The sequence below is a fragment of the Manis pentadactyla genome, chromosome 2 (genome assembly GCF_030020395.1).
Source record: "Manis pentadactyla isolate mManPen7 chromosome 2, mManPen7.hap1, whole genome shotgun sequence".
NCBI classification, from domain to species: Eukaryota; Metazoa; Chordata; class Mammalia; order Pholidota; family Manidae; genus Manis; species Manis pentadactyla.
In genome coordinates this window covers 37,584,110-37,600,661 of record NC_080020.1, presented here as the reverse complement: position 1 = coordinate 37,600,661, position 16,552 = coordinate 37,584,110, and the positions used below count along the sequence as shown (strand labels likewise).

The 16,552-nt window shown below is 37.3% G+C and overlaps 1 protein-coding gene across 3 annotated transcripts; it reads right to left on the bottom strand.

Moving 5' to 3' along the window:
- Nucleotides 1–9,464: 9,464 nt before the first annotated feature.
- On the bottom strand, nucleotides 9,465–16,081 carry CCNG1 (cyclin G1). Of its 3 annotated transcripts, XM_057491472.1 has the most exons (8): nucleotides 15,842–16,072; nucleotides 15,444–15,537; nucleotides 14,490–14,750; nucleotides 12,695–12,948; nucleotides 12,043–12,121; nucleotides 11,864–11,962; nucleotides 11,444–11,638; nucleotides 9,465–10,635 (listed from the first exon to the last, which is right to left on the bottom strand). In XM_057491472.1, exons 3-7 carry the CDS (start codon nucleotides 14,748–14,750, stop codon nucleotides 11,447–11,449), a joined length of 885 nt encoding a protein of 294 aa, XP_057347455.1. In that variant the 5' UTR covers nucleotides 15,444–15,537; nucleotides 15,842–16,072; the 3' UTR covers nucleotides 9,465–10,635; nucleotides 11,444–11,446. The 3 variants fall into 3 exon arrangements, with proteins under 3 accessions (XP_057347455.1, XP_036776504.1, XP_036776587.1); XM_036920609.2 differs by lacking the exon at nucleotides 15,444–15,537 and having other exon boundaries at nucleotides 15,842–16,081; XM_036920692.2 differs by lacking the exons at nucleotides 15,444–15,537; nucleotides 15,842–16,072 and having other exon boundaries at nucleotides 12,695–12,978; nucleotides 14,490–14,680.
- Nucleotides 16,082–16,552: the final 471 nt, after the last annotated feature.

Sequence of the window (16,552 nt, the reverse complement as noted above, 5' to 3'; positions counted from 1 at the left end):
GTCTGGATTCTCTAGTCTGTTCCATTGGTCTGTGGTTCTGCTCTTGTGCCAGTACCAAATTGTCTTGATTACTATGGCTTTATAGTAGAGCTTGAAGTTGGGGAGTGAGATACCCCCTACTTTATTCTTCTTTCTCAGGATTGCTTTGGCTATTCGGGGTCTTTGGTGTTTCCATATGAATTTTTGAATTATTTGTTCCAGTTCATTGAAGAATGTTGCTGGTAGTTTCATAGGGATTGCATCAAATCTGTATATTGCTTTGGGCAGGATGGCCATTTTGACGATATTAATTCTTCCTAGCCACGAGCATGGGATGAGTTTCCATCTGTTAGTGTCCCCTTTAATTTCTCTTAAGAGTGACTTGTAGTTTTCAGAGTATAAGTCTTTCACTTCTTTGGTTAGGTTTATTCCTAGGTATTTTATTTTTTTTGATGCAATTGTGAATGGAGTTGTTTTCCTGATTTCTCTTTCTGTTGGTTCATTGTTAGTATATAGGAAAGCCACAGATTTCTGTGTGTTGATTTTGTATCCTGCAACTTTGCTGTATTCCGATATCAGTTCTAGTAGTTTTGGGGTGGAGACTTTAGGGTTTTTTATGTACAGTATCATGTCATCTGCAAATAGTGACAGTTTAACTTCTTCTTTACCAATCTGGATTCCTTGTATTTCTTTATTTTGTCTGATTGCCGTGGCTAGGACTTCCAGTACTATGTTAAATAACAGTGGAGAGAGTGGGCATCCCTGTCTAGTTCCCGATCTCAGAGGAAATGCTTTCAGCTTCTCGCTGTTCAATATAATGTTAGCTGTGGGTTTATCATAGATGGCCTTTATTATGTTGAGGTACTTGCCCTCTATTCCCATTTTGCTGAGAGTTTTTATCATGAATGGATGTTGAACTTTGTCAAATGCTTTTTCAGCATCTATGGAGGTGATCATGTGGTTTTTGTCTTTCTTTTTGTTGATGTGGTGGATGATGTTGATGGACTTTCGAATGTTGTACCATCCTTGCATCCCTGGGATGAATCGCACTTGGTCATGGTGTATGATCCTTTTGATGTATTTTTGAATTCGGTTTGCTAATATTTTGTTGAGTATTTTTGCATCTACGTTCATCAGGGATATTGGTCTGTAGTTTTCTTTTTTGGTGGGGTCTTTGCCTGGTTTTGGTATTAGGGTGATATTAGCTTCATAGAATGAGTTTGGGAGTATCCCCTCCTCCTCTATTTTTTGGAAAACTTTAAGGACAATGGGTATTATGTCTTCCCTGTATGTCTGATAAAATTCCGAGGTAAATCCATCTGGCCCGGGTGTTTTGTTCTTTGGTAGTTTTTTGATTACCACTTCAATTTCGTTGCTGGTAATTGGTCTGTTTAGATTTTCTGTTTTTTCCTGGGTCAATCTTGAAAGGTTGTATTTTTCTAGGAAGTTGTCCATTTCTCCTAGGTTTCCCAGCTTGTTAGCATATAGGTTTTCATAGTAGTCTCCAATAATTCTTTGCATTTCCGTGGGGTCCGTCGTGATTTTTCCTTTCTCGTTTCTGATACTGTTGATTTGTGTTGACTCTCTTTTCTTCTTAATTGGTCTGGCTAGAGGCTTATCTATTTTGTTTATTTTCTCGAAGAACCAGCTCTTGGTTTCATTGATTTTTGCTATTGTTTTATTCTTCTCAATTTTATTTATTTCTTCTCTGATCTTTATTATGTCCCTCCTTCTGCTGACCTTAGGCCTCATCTGTTCTTCTTTTTCCAATTTCGATAATTGTGACATTAGACCATTCATTTGGGATTGCTCTTCCTTTTTTAAATATGCTTGGATTGCTATATACTTTCCTCTTAAGACTGCTTTTGCTGTGTCCCACAGAAGTTGGGGCTTAGTGTTGTTGTTGTCATTTGTTTCCATATATTGCTGGATCTCCATTTTGATTTGGTCATTGATCCATTGATTTTTTAGGAGTGTGTTGTTAAGCCTCCATGTGTTTGTGAGCCTCTTTGCTTTCTTTGTACAGTTTATTTCTAGCTTTATGCCTTTGTGGTCTGAAAAGTTGGTTGGTAGGATTTCAATCTTGGAATTTTCTGAGGCTCTTTTTGTGGCCTAGTATGTGGTCTATTCTGGAGAATGTTCCATGTGCACTTGAGAAGAATGTATATCCCGCTGCTTTTGGATGTAGAGTTCTATAGATGTCTATTAGGTCCATCTGCTCTACTGTGTTGTTCAGTGCTTCCGTTTCCTTACTTATTTTCTGCCCAGTGGATCTATCCTTTGGGGTGAGTGGTGTGTTGAAGTCTCCTAGAATGAATGCATTGCAGTCTATATCCCCCTTTAGTTCTGTTAGTATTTGTTTCACATATGCTGGTGCTCCTGTGTTGGGTGCATATATATTTAGAATGGTTATATCCTCTTGTTTGACTGAGCCCTTTATCATTATGTAGTGTCCTTCTTTATCTCTTGTTACTTTCTTTGTTTTGAAGTCTATTTTGTCTGATATTAGTACTGCAACCCCTGCTTTCTTCTCACTGTTGTTTGCTTGAAATATGTTTTTCCATCCCTTGACTTTTAGTCTGTACATGTCTTTGGGTTTGAGGTGAGTTTCTTGTAAGCAGCATATAGATGGGTCTTGCTTTTTTATCCATTCTGTTACTCTGTGTCTTTTGATTGGTGCATTCAACCCATTAACATTTAGGGTGACTATTGAAAGATATGTACTTATTGCCATTGCAGGCTTTAAATTCGTGGTTACCGAAGGTTCAAGGTTAGCCTCTTTAGTATCTTACTGCCTAACTTAGCTCGCTTATTGAGCTGTTATATACACTGTCTGGAGATTCTTTTCTTCTCTCCCTTCTTGTTCCTCCTCCTCGATTCTTCATATGTTGGGTGTTTTGTGCTGTGCTCTTTCTAGGAGTGCTCCCATCTAGAGCAGTCCCTGTAAGATGTTCTGTAGAGGTGGTTTGTGGAAAGCAAATTCCCTCAGCTTTTGTTTGTCTGGGAATTGTTTAATCCCACCATCATATTTGAATGATAGTCGTGCTGGATACAGTATCCTTGGTTCAAGGCCCTTCTGTTTCATTGTATTAAATATATCATGCCATTCTCTTCTGGCCTGTAGGGTTTCTGTTGAGAAATCTGACGTTAGCCTGATGGGTTTCCCTTTATAGGTGACCTTTTTCTCTCTAGCTGCCTTTAACACTCTTTCCTTGTCCTTGATCTTTGCCATTTTAATTATTATGTGTCTTGGTGTTGCCCTTCTTGGATCCTTTCTGTTGGGGGTTCTGTGTATTTCCGTGGTCTGTTCGATTACTTCCTCCCCCAGTGTGGGGAAGTTTTCAGCAATTATTTCTTCTAAGATACTTTCCATCTCTTTTCCTCTCTCTTCTTCTTCTGGGACCCCTATAATATGGATATTTTTCCTTTTGGATTGGTCACACAGTTCTCTTAATATTGTTTCATTCCTGGAGATCCTTTTGTCTCTCTCTGTCAGCTTCTATGCATTCCTGTTCTCTGATTTCAATTCCATCAATGGCCTCTTGCATTCTATCCATTCTGCTTATAAACCCTTCCAGAGTTTGTTTCATTTCTGCGATCTCCTTTCTGGCATCTGTGATCTCCTTCCGGACTTCATCCCATTTCTCTTGCGTATTTCTCTGCATCTGTGTCAGCATGTTTATGATTCTTATTTTGAATTCTTTTTCAGGAAGACTGGTTAGGTCTGTCTCCTTCTCTGGTGTTGTCTCTGTGATCTTTGTCTGCCTGTAGCTTTGCCTTTTCATGGTGATAGGAATAGTCTGCAGAACTGGGACGAGTGACGGCTGGAAGGACTTCCTTTCTTGTTGGTTTGTGGCCCTCCTCTCCTGGGAGAACAGCGGCCTCTAGTGGCTTGTGCTGCGCAACTGCGCGCAGACAGGGTTTCTGCTTCCTGCCCGGTTGCTATGGAGTTAATCTCCGCTGTTGCTGTGGGCGTGGCCTGGCTCGGGCAGCTACTCCAAAATGGTGGAGTCGCGTTGGAGCAGGAGCTGCTGGGAGGCTATTTATCTCCGTAATGGGCCTCCCTGCTCCCTGCAGCCCAGGGGTTAGGGTGCCCAGAGATCCCCGAATTCCCTACCTCTGGATTAAGTGACCCGCCCTGCCCCTTTAAGACTTCCAAAAAGCAAACAACAAAACAACGACCACCAAAAAAAAAAAAAAGAAAAAAATTTTTAAATTAAAAAAAAAAAGGTGGTCGTTCATTTTTCTTTATTCTCCGGTGCCAGCCTCAGGCCTCTGCTCACCAGTCTTTCTGCCCTGATTCCCTAGTATTGGGGTCCCTATCCCTTTAAGACTTCCAAAAAGCGCTCGCCAAAACAAAACAGCAAAAAAGCAAAAAAAAAAAAAAATGGTCGCGCGCTTTTCTTATGTCCTCCGGCACCCGGCCTCCAGTGCCCGCTCACTCTTCTTGCTGCCCTGTTTTCCCAGTATCGAGCGCCCTGCACTCTGGCCCGGATGGCTGGGGCTGGGTGTTCGGCAGTCCTGGGCTCCGTCTCCCTCCCGCTCTGCCTGCTCTTCTCCCGCTGGGAGCTGGGGGGAGGGGCGCTCGGCTCGCGCCGGGCCGGGGCTTGTATCTTACCCCCTTCGCGAGGCGCTGGGTTCTCTCAGGTGCGGATGTGGTCTGGATATTGTTCTGTGTCCTCTGGTCTTTATTCTAGGAAGGGTTGTCTTTGTTATATTTTCATAGATATATGTTGTTTTGGGAGGAGATTTCCGCTGCTCTACTCACGCCGCCATTTTCCGCCCCTCTTGGCTTCTCTTTTTGACATTAAGAAAATTCATATTTTGAATAAACATACAGAAAATTAACTTTTTTCGTAATTTTGTGAATTTTAACTTGTAGAGATGTGTAAATACCTCCAAGATCAGGGAATTTAACAGTTAAATCACACAGTCTTGTGCTCACTCTTTATAATCATACTCAACTTTTAGCCTCAAACTCTGGAAACCAGTAATTTAATCTCTGTCTCTATAGTTTTGTCCCTTCAAGAATGTCATGTAAATGGAATCATGTGTAATCTTTTTAAAACATGTTTGAGATATTATTCACATACATTTCACTCAAAGTATAATTCAGTGATTTTTAGTAGTCACATATATTCAACCATCACCACAGTTAATTTCCGTTTTTATCATCTCAAAAAGAAACCGTACCTTTTAGCTATCACCTCCTTCACCCCTGCACCCTTTCCTGCATCCCCCCTTAAGAACCACTGATTTATTTCCATCTCTTAGATTTCCCTGTTCTGGAAATTTGATATACATGGAATCTAATATGTGGGCTTTTGTTACTGGCTTCTTTCAGTTAGCATAATGTCGAGGCTCACCTGTGTTCTAGTACGTGTCAGTACTTCATTCTTCTTGTATGGTTGCATAATGTTCCCATTTGTGACTACTTTGTGTTACTCCATTTGTTAGCTAGTGGACATTTGGGAGGTTTCCATCTTTTGGCTATTATGACTAATGCTGTTAGAAACACTCAGGTACCAGTTTATGTGCATATATATTTTCATTTCTTATATAGGAGTGAAATTTCATGTCCCTGGAAATTCTTGTTTCATTGAGGGACTGCTAGAATTGTTTTCCAAGCAGTATATGAGAGTTCCATTCTCTCCACATCTTTGCCAACACTGTTTATGTGACCTCATGATTCTAGCCATTTTAGTGGATAGGAAGTGGTATCACATTGTGGTTTTGATTTGCATTTCCCTGATGACTGTGAGCATCTTTTCTTGTGCTTATTGACCATTTGTACATTTTTCTTGAAGAATTGTTTATTCAGATCCTTTGCCCATTTTAAAATAAATTCTTGACACAAGTCCCTTATCAAATATATGATTTGCATATATTTTTTGTGTAGTTTTATCCATTTCTTTGGTGATGTCATCTGGAGCATGACTGTTGTTAATCTGATGTGGAGTCTAATTCTTAGGCTTTGGTGGACTGTGCTTTTGGTGTCATGTCTAAGAATTCTGTGTAATCCCAGGTCATAAGGATTTTTTTTTCCAGTGTTTTCTTGTAAAAGTTTTATAATTTTATGTTTAGATGTATAACTGGTCCATTTTAAGCTATTTTTTTGTATAGGCTGCAAAATGTTAAGTGGAGGTTCACTTTCTTGCATATGGATGTTCAACTGTTTCAAAATCATTTGTGAAAAATTTCATCCATTAAATTGTTTTGTACTTAGGCAAACAGTCAGTTGCTATTTATATGGGTGTGGCTTTGGTCTCTCTCTCCCATTGATCTGTGTGCATATCCCTTTGCCAGTACCACACTGCCTTGATAATTGTAGCTTTACAGTAAGTCTCAAAATTGGGTAGCATTGATTCAACATAATTTTGGCTATTTTAAGTTTCGCCTTTCTGCAAAGATTAAGATCAGCTGGACAAAAAGTCCTGCTGGAGTTTTCATTAGAATGTCATAAGTCTTCCAATCCATGAACATGGGGCCTTTCTCCATTTAGGACCTCTTTGGTTCCAGTCATCAGTATTTTGTGGTTTTCAGCTTATAGAACCTTTATGTCTTTTGTTAGATTTATTCCTAAGTGTTCATTTCCTGGAGCTGTTCTAAATTCCTGTTTTTTTTCTAATATCAATGACCAAATGGCACATTGCCAGTGCATAAATGTTTGATTTTTGTTTGTTGACCTTATGTCCTGTGACCTTGCTGAACTTAACCAATTCTAGTTTGTTGACTTCTTGGGGATTTTCTTCATAAACTACAAATAAGAACAGTTTTATTTTATCTGTTCCTAGTTTATAAGTCTTCTATTTTTTTTTTTCTTGCCTCATTGGACTTGGTAGAAGTTGTGAAAGTGGCTATCTCTGTCTTCTGGATGTTAGTTTTGAAAGCATTCAGTCTTTCATCATTGAAGTATTATGTTTGCTGTAGATTTTTATAGATCTTTATCAGGTTGAGGAAGTTCCCATCTATTCCTAGTTAGCTGAGTTTTTCTTAGGTTTTGAATTTTTGCAGATGCCTTTCTGTCAATTAATCTGATGTTTTTTTTCTTTACTGTTAATATGGTGTCTTATACTGAATATACTGATTTTTGAACTAGCTTGTATCTACTACTCCTATCCCAAATTTGGTCATGATACAATATTTGTGTCTGTTCATTTGGGATATTGGTCAGTAGTTTCTTTTTTTCTTTCCTTTCATTCTTGGTCTTATCTTTGTCTTGGTTGGGTATCAAGGTAATGCTGGCATTATGGAATGAATTGAGAAGTGTCTCCTCTACTCTGAAAGAGATCTGTAGAATTTAAGCCAAATTCTAAGTTTTAATGATTTATGTGTTTTGTCTGTAAGATTTTAAACAGTGGATTCAATTAAAAAAAATAACTATAGAACTTACTCAGGTTATCTATTTAAGTTTTGGTAACTCATGTTTTTCAAGGAATTGATTCATTTCATCCAACTACATGCAGAGTTGTGGTATTAGTATCCTTAGGGTCTCTAGTGGTATCTCTTTTATTACTAAGATTGGTTATTTCTACCTTTTTTGTCATCTTGGTAGAGGTCTGTAAGTTTTATTATTCTTTTCAAAGAACTAGTTTTTGGTTTTGTTGATTTCCATTTCATTATATTTTACTCCTTTTTTATGACTTCCTTCTGCTTGAGTTTATTTTGCCCTTTTTCTGGTTTTTTAAAAGTGGAAGCTTTTTTATTTGAGAGCTTTTTTTCTTAGAAGCAGTTGATACTGTGAATTACTCAAGCACTGGTTTAATTGAATTCTATACATTCTGATATTTTTATTTTCATTCAGTTCAAAATATTTTATTTCCCTTGAGACTTCCCCTTAGAACCAGGAATTATTTAGAAGTCTGCTTAATTTCCAAGTGTTTGGAGATTTTCCTGTTACCTCTTAATTGATAATTGATTTCTAATTTATGGTCAGAGAACATACTTTATGTGATTTCTGTTCTTTAATTAAAAAAATTTTTAAATCCAGGGTATGTTTAATCTTGATGAATGTTCCATGTGCACTTGAAAAGACCATTATTCTGCTATTTTAGGTTGAAGTTTCTTTTTTATGTCGAATGGATCTAGTTGGTTGGTATTACTCACTTCTCCTACCTTGATTTTCTGATGATTCTGTAGATTTCTGAGGAATGCTGAAGTCTACAACTATAACCAAAGCTTTGTCCATTTCTCCTTTCAAGGCTGTCAGTTTTTGCTTCTTGTTATTTTTTAAGCCCTGATACTAGGTGTATATACGTATTTAGGAATGCCATGTCTGCTTGGTGAATTGGTTCTTTTATCATTATTTAATATCCCTCATTATTCCTGCTCATTTTGATTGCTCATAAACCTACTTTGTTGAATATAAAAAGTGGCTTATCTTTTAAGTTGTATTTGACTTATGTTTCTGGTTTATAAAAATTCAGGTTTCATACTGAGTGAGCAACAACACATTTTATAAAAATTATCCTATTAGTATAAAATAGGAAAAATAAATTGAGTATTAGTCTTCTATTGTTATGGTGGTAGCACTGAAGTTAATGTGACCAGAATATAGTCTTGAGTATAAGTTATACAATTTCATGAGTCCCTTTAATAATTATTTTGGGAGGTAATGTATGGAGTGGTTAGGAGCACAGCCTTTTGTCAGAACTTCTGGGTTTGCATCCCGCTTTCACTTACTTTGTATGTGACCTTGGGCTAATCATTTACCTTCTCTGTAGCCCCGATTCATTTGCAGATTGGGATAACCTCATTTAATTTGGAGCATTACATGAGATGATTCATATAAAACATCTGACAGTAAAGACTATCATTGCTAATCACAAATGTTTGTTTTTAGATAGTGTGTTGCATATTTGGAAATACATATAAGGTTCAGGTACTCTCTAAAAAAATAGCATAATGTGAAAAGATGGGTTATTAAATATATTTTAGCCAAGTGCCAAAGAAACCTTTTTTTTTATAAAAGTTTTTTTCATCAGTAATTTCTTGCAGTATCCACATTATCTTGTTAGTGTTGTTAAACATAAATCATGTATTGTTTTAATTCCACTAATAATTACCAATTGATCTAAATAAACAGGCCAACACATACCTATCATTACCAATCGTCCTGTTGGAATGCTCTTTAATTAGGAAAGAGGGTCTGCACAGTACTTTAGGTGAACTGAACGTAAGGGTAAATTTGTGTTAAGGATATCCATAGTAGCGATAAATCTAAACAAGTGACCATTAGTGCATAAACACCAACTTTTAAATGCACATTAAGCATCTATTATCATCTTGTGTCTATTTTAAAAAGAACATCAGAAAGAGCATCAATTAGGTAAAGCCATACTATTGAGAGATTTTATTCCTGCAACCTTGCACTTTAGTGCTATATTTAAATATACTGGAGATAGCTTTTTTGTGTTCCTGCTAACACACTGCCAAAACAATTAAATCAGAAGAGAAACAAATAGAAAACTACCCAGCAAACGTACGCATTTCAATAACTTTATTGAAAGGTATATCCCTTAGTAGCAAAATTTAATGGTAGTGAAGTTTGGGAAAACTGAAAAGTTATCCATAAAACACAGTTTACAAAAGTGTAAGATATACTGTGGTTCTTTGGTTTATTATCCAGTTATTTATTCATAACATGATGTCAAAATCAGGTACTGCCATTCTGGATGGACTTGGGCTGCACACTGCACTGAGTAACCGTTTAAAACACTTTTAATGCTGTAGATCTCCTTACACTGACTGACTTAGTAGAAAATCCTGAACCACTACCGTTGCAACCTCATAATTATGAAGATACCTACTTACTTAAGATTTTCTTTTTGGCATAGTAGGGGCAATTAGTGGAAGTCTATTTACTTCCTTTAAAACAAAATTCAAATTTAGAAACAATGGCAATTTTATACAAACAGTCCTTAGTATAAAAACTTCTGGAGCGTTAGTAAGTTTTTGGAGTGATGTTAATTTGATTTACTGATACAAAAACAAATTTTGTCGGTAGGACTAGATTGAGGCAGATTTTGTATAAAAATTTGTCATGGATACAAACATTACTTGTTTTCTAGAAAAAAACATTGAATATGTCAAGATTACTAGGTCTGCAGTTTTTTGCTTTATATAAAATGCTCTCAAATTTAAATGTAATTCCTATGTAGCAATGAAGTCCACATTTCTGGATAGTCAATTACTTGCTTTATGGGTCACAACAAACCACTTTTACTGCCTAAAATAGTAACACTTGTTATACCTTAAAAGTGCATTTCTGAAATGTTGGTTTTGATATAAGCCTCATAAATTTAAAATTTAAATTAAGTAGGTCACCATTTTTAATATCATCTAAATGCAATATATTGACCCAATATACAAAGTTGGATCAATATTAGAAATGAAGATTCACAGTTTATGTTGACAGGCTTGTCATTAGCATCTCACTTATGCTCTTACCCTTGATTTTATGCTTCACAGATGAATTCAAATTTTAGTATAATTCCACTTCAGAATAATATGCAGTTTTCCCAAACCTGAGAGCATCAATGCTACTCTAGTTGTGATGTTTTGAGGTCTCACAGCTTAAATCCATTATATTATTATGGAATCCATAGCTCAGGATTATGGAGAAGGGCTTCCAAGTTTTCCATTGCCATAATAGTCCTATTTAAACAAAAAATCAAGTTATCAGAAGTCTCCAATCAATAATACTATTAAAAATAAACTTTGTATCTAAGATTCACAATATATGTAGATTCATTAAATGTTAACATTGAGTTTTGAGCTGGAAGTTAAATCACCACTGTGAGTTAAATTCAGGTGGCAAGAATATATCATCAGTGGTGTTTCCATTTTTTATGCATACATCTATGTACTTTCTAGTGTCTCAACTGCTATTTAAATGATGTATGATGTACAACTATAGCGTTCAGATCTTTGACAGTTAACAGACACACCACTGGGCACCCATAACTTACTTTAAGTTTATACTTTAATACCCCAGTTTATACTGATTTTAAAGGTCGTAAGTGAGTTGTCTCAAATTAGTTCATAAATGGTTCAAACTTTTGGTCTGGTCTTACTTAGGCTTGTGTAACTTTAAATGAGCCAGAACTTGAGTCTATATACAGCAAAATAATGTGCAATTTAAAAAATACTGTTTCTGTTTTAGTGCTACTCTTTAAGATTCAGATGAAAGAGGACGCTGTTTTCTAAGCTGGTAATTTAAGGAAATGGCTAACGTACATATCAAAGGTTGGGTAATTATTTACTCTCAGGGTCTTATACCTTGAATATGGAGTAGATGCCCTCAAATATTAGCTGATTATCAGTGAAGTCATTCCCCTTGGCTATCTCAACTCCATTTTGTTTATTTGGAATATAATTCAGGTTTTAGTTATTGAATTGTAGCAGACAGTTAGAGCATTAGAAAATTTTCTGTATATGGAGAATAACTATGAACTAAATTTACCAGTTAAGGGACCATTTCAGGAATTGTTGGAAGGTGGGTTATTTTGTAGTAACTATGCTTCAGTTGCCGTGCAGTACGCCCAGAAACAATCCATTTCAACTTCTGAACATTTGGTTTGGAACACTTGTTTGATGAATATTCAGTTAAACACTTGGATACGAGTTCTTGCCAGAAGGTCAAATCTCTGCCATTTATCTGTACATACATAAATTTAAAAAAAATTATTAATGAAAATAAAAGTTCCACAGTATTTAAATACAATAATTGCAGTCTTATATACGTCTTCGATTGTCAAATGAACTTGAGGATAAGCTACTTAAGTTTCAAATAAACACATCTCATTTTACTTCAGGATATAGTACAAGTAGTATAGTTTCTTTCACAGTTGTTAACGTGACTTGGGCTATGACCTTGACATACCTTGGAATGTGTCTGAAGACATTCTACTCCTTCTGTTAACTCTACATACTTCTGTGCTTGGATCTCCAGTGCAATGATAGACAATGCCAACACAGAAGGCTAAAACAGATAAACGTTAAAGTTAATGTGGAATATAAAAACAGATATCCAAATAGGTTTACTCTTTACAAAATACTTACCTTTGCTTTAGAAAATATGATCCTGCAGTGGCATGCCTTAAGTTGAGCTTCTAGTCTTTCAAAATTAAGGCTATTTTTCCTTTGGAGAGAAAATGAGATTAATGTTCATAATTTATAATAATCAAAAGACAAATTTTTAGAAAAACAAGTCAGTTTTAAAGTAAAGGTTTATACACTCTTACAGAAATAAATTATTTGAAGAAAAGAATTCCCCTTCCTTCAGAGACATTAACTTAAAAGATACCATACATAGATTTTTCATGATTTGGCCAAAAAATCAAGTGTCATGTCTCAACATCAAGGTTTTTAAATAGATCTATTTCTGCATCTACTAAAAGTCCCTTTTTTCCATAAATTTATGTTAGATTCTTACTTAAAAAATCCATAAGCTAACTAGTCTATAAATGGAAAATGTAGTAAAAAAAAAAATAAGTTGAAATGTCCTTTAAACTCAAGAATTAGCATTCACGGACTTTGAACCATTGACAAAAAGTTTTAAGTCTCACTTCTGCTGGACAGTAAAATGAAATTCAAGGAGCTGCAGCTGTCATTTTACTTACTTTGATTATATTTTTTCCAGGATATTGATTTTACACAAATCCTCATAATACTGATTTCCAAACCTCTTTTGTTCAAAACAAACATCACATACCTTTCAAACGGCAAGTTCTCTTGAATGAGTGAGTAATAGAGTTGCAGAAATTGAAAGGCAGTAGTAGCTTTAACTTTCCAACACACCTTCTCCAATACAATTTTTTCCATTCTCATCAGGTCTGAAACTGTGAACCTATACTGGCTTATTCGGATCAAGTCAGTTGCCAATGGGACATTCCTTTCCTCTTCTACTGATTTTACAGCTAAATAGAAGCAGCTCAGACCAACACACCCAAGGTGTTTGGGCTGTACCTAAAAAGACAATAAGCCCATGTCTTTAACCTATTTCAAAGAAGAAAAACAATAATGTAGAACTCAGGTACATCATTACAAAATGCATCTTTCAGGTATACTGCTCAACTGTAAAGGACTTAACAAGATCCATTCATACCATATCTGTAGCCCATCAACCTTATGCACCCCACCTGGAACCAATTTTGGAATAACGACTGTTTCAGTACAATGTTTAGCTTCAGCACATAAATTACTTATTTTTTAAAAAATCACTAGCCGAAGTACTGTGTTCTAGTCCACTGTGTTGGACTAAGAAAGTTAACTGGTCAAAGACTCTTATGATAAAGACGACACACTTCACAGGGTATGCACAAAATTTCTTTCCAGAATGTTGTTTTTTTCTAGGCTCTTTTCTTTGTAGTAATACATGTAAAAGAGTTAAGAAATACTACAGTACCACTATTTACTATAAAGCTTTATCTTCTACTCTTTTTATTCATTTTCTGAATCTCTCCAAAGTGAAACACAGTCAAAATTCTATTTATTCTAAATTTCAGCTCAAATGAAATTTTAAGAAGTCTTTACCGATGTCTGTGGTCTCTTTTTGGAGCCCCTTTATCAATATATTTATGCCTTTAGAGGTACAATTAATTACATCTTAATATTCCTATTATTATGATAATCTGTACAAACATTCTAATAAATTGTAATATACTTGTGTGACAAATGTCTATTACTCATCTGTTCAAAGGTAGTGCCTACATATAATGTCTAAACAGTTGTTTCATTAGTCTTTTGAACTAGTTTCTTGAACTATCCAATTCAACAAAATACTGAGTTCTTTCTGTAGTACTGTGTTGGGTACTGAGGCTACAGGATGAGTTTCATTCTAATTGTCACATTATCTCCTCCAATGACCACAGGGACACTGAGAAGGCAGAAGTATTTTTAAATACACCAACTGTATGTGAAAGCTGTACTAATGTCCTGTTTATCCAATATAAGAAATTATATAAATGACCCTCCTTAATAAGAAGATATTCTCTTTTCTATGCAAACTGATGTTGGAAATTCCAAACAGAAGTCTTGAGTAAGTCTAAGGCCCCAACAATTAGAACTTTGTATATAAGTAGGGATTAAGAAATATACTCTATTGGCCAGATGGTTCATGGCATTAAAAAAAAAAAAAATCTAATTAATTTAACATTCTGCCTCTAACACAATTCTTTAAAATTAAAAACAGTGAATAAAAATAAATGAAAATACTCAGTATATCAAGAAAAAATTTTAACAACCACCACTAACTCCTACTGGAAGACTCTCCAATTAATTATTTGATATTACTTTTATAATGTCATAAGTTTCATACATGATGCATCACTCCTGATTTTAAGGGAGAGTACCCACGAATGCTGTACACCGAATTGCCACAATGTTTTGGCTACTTGCTTAAAATTTAGCTCAGGTTTATGAATACCAACCCAAAACTAGCAAGTCCATCTCAAAAACACATTACGCAAAACTAAGAAATACTCAGGGTAATGTAGCTTTAAACATACCTTCATTTTGGACAGGAATCTGTCCAGTAAATTCACAGCTAGAGAGAACGTTTCCGTGTCAAAGCCAAAAAACTGAGTTAGACTAAGAAGATCTTTTACTTCAAAGTCCCTTAGCCTTGCCGTCATTCTGAGGCCATTATCATGTGCTGATTCAATTAGTCTCAAGCCGCAGACCTTTGGCTGACATCTCAACTCCTGTTCCAAAAGGGCATTCAGCTGGTGTAGCAGTTTCTGAGAGTCAGTTGTTAGTACCTCTATCATCTATATATAGAACAAAGACCAGAAAGGAGTGTAAGAATAACCCTTCTTGCCTTGTTTTGTGCCAAGTGCTTATAACCCGTCTTGTCTTCCCCAATGCTGCTAGTAAATCAAAGTCACTGCAAAGTGCTGTTATCTGCACACAACCCCCTTGTCCTCCACCAGTTTGTCATGTACTGAATTGTGAGTTCCTGGAGGTCAGGAGCCATACCCTAAAAAACAAAAACAGCCTATATTCAAGAGATGCTTAATTTAAGTCATTCACTGTCAAGAGATAACTATGAATAAACACCCTAAGACAGGATACCAAAACTTTGAAATTAGACGGTAGTATGTACTCTGCTATATATTAACAATGTGACCTGTTCAAGTTAACTAATTTTTCTTAGTCCTTAGTTCCTCATTTGCAAAGTGGGTGTGAGGTTATTACTTCAGATAATGTGAGAAACAGAGATCACCTAGATATAGAGTTTAGCACCTACAATAGGAACCAAATGAACACTGGCTAACAATGGTGAACTTCCACGTTTGTAAAATAAGGTAAAATTATCTCTTTGAACAAGATCCATGGAGAATTTAACACACTGCTTGGCACACTGCGCTGAGTTATTTTTATTTGCGTTAGTAAAGGAAGTTTAAAGGGTGCTACGGGAGCACGTAGTAAAGGTGCGAGTATAATTTAGCTGCAAAACGAACCTTGGAGTTCCGTTAATTTAAGATGGGTACGACACATCCATACGCTGGGCACAAGCTAAGCCGCGGATATACGGGCGGTCCCTCGCCACACCAACTGAAAACAGGAAGGCAGGGGATCTTCAGAGCTGGGCAACTTAAAGGGTGGGCAGACGGAGAACCACTCATTTAACGGGTTCACCTCCGTCGCCCCTGGCCGGTGGCTGGAAGGGGCTGACACCAACACCTCGGCAGGCCGGACCTGGCCCCGCCCCCGGCGCAGACTAGTCCGGACTTGTTGCTGACGGCAGCGGGAGAGTTAACCGAGGAACGGGGTGGGTTGGAATCAACCCACCTCTCACTCCAGCCCTGGTCCTGGTCCCTACGCGCACCCCGAAGTCAAGCCCGCAGTCCCGGCTCACCTTGCTTCTGACTGCGGCTCCTCGGCGATAAGCACCCTCCCCGGGCCTGCTCTCACCTCACCCCACGAACTAGATCCAAGAGGCCTACAAGACTAGGGCACTCGCGGGGAAGAGGGGAGAGGCCCGGGGAGGGAGAGCCGTCCTGGGTGGAGGTCTCCGCAGCGCCGCCCGTACACAACGCCCACCTCGGGATGAGGTCGAAGCCGAAGGGGCCGCGCTTGGGCCTCGGGAGAGATATATTGGAGGGCGGGGCTTTCCCGCGGATGGGAGAGGAGGGGCATTTTCGCTGCTGATTGGTGTAGTTCTATTGATGGATGGCTCCAGCGGTCCAAAGAGGGCTGGTTTGTAGGAAGAAGTCTGGCCAATCAGCACACAGTTTCCCTCGGAGCCAAATTCCCCACCCCCCCAGACTACACCCCACACCTCTACGCGTCTCTCATTGGAGGATTTTCCGAAGCGCATTCAATGAAGAGGAGGGAGATGTAAATGATGCTCGCGCCAGCCCTGGCTCGGTAAGGTCTTTGGGGGAAGTTGGATTGGCCAGGCGATCATTCCAGTACTGGGAGTTTTTGCATGGTTCAGTTCGTTGAGTGGGTCGGCCCCTCTCTTTCTAAAAATACAGTGTCTATTTACAAAAATTAAGTAAAGCCTTGATTTTTCATTTTCATTACAAACGATGAGTGACGGATTTGATATGATGTGGTTTATTAA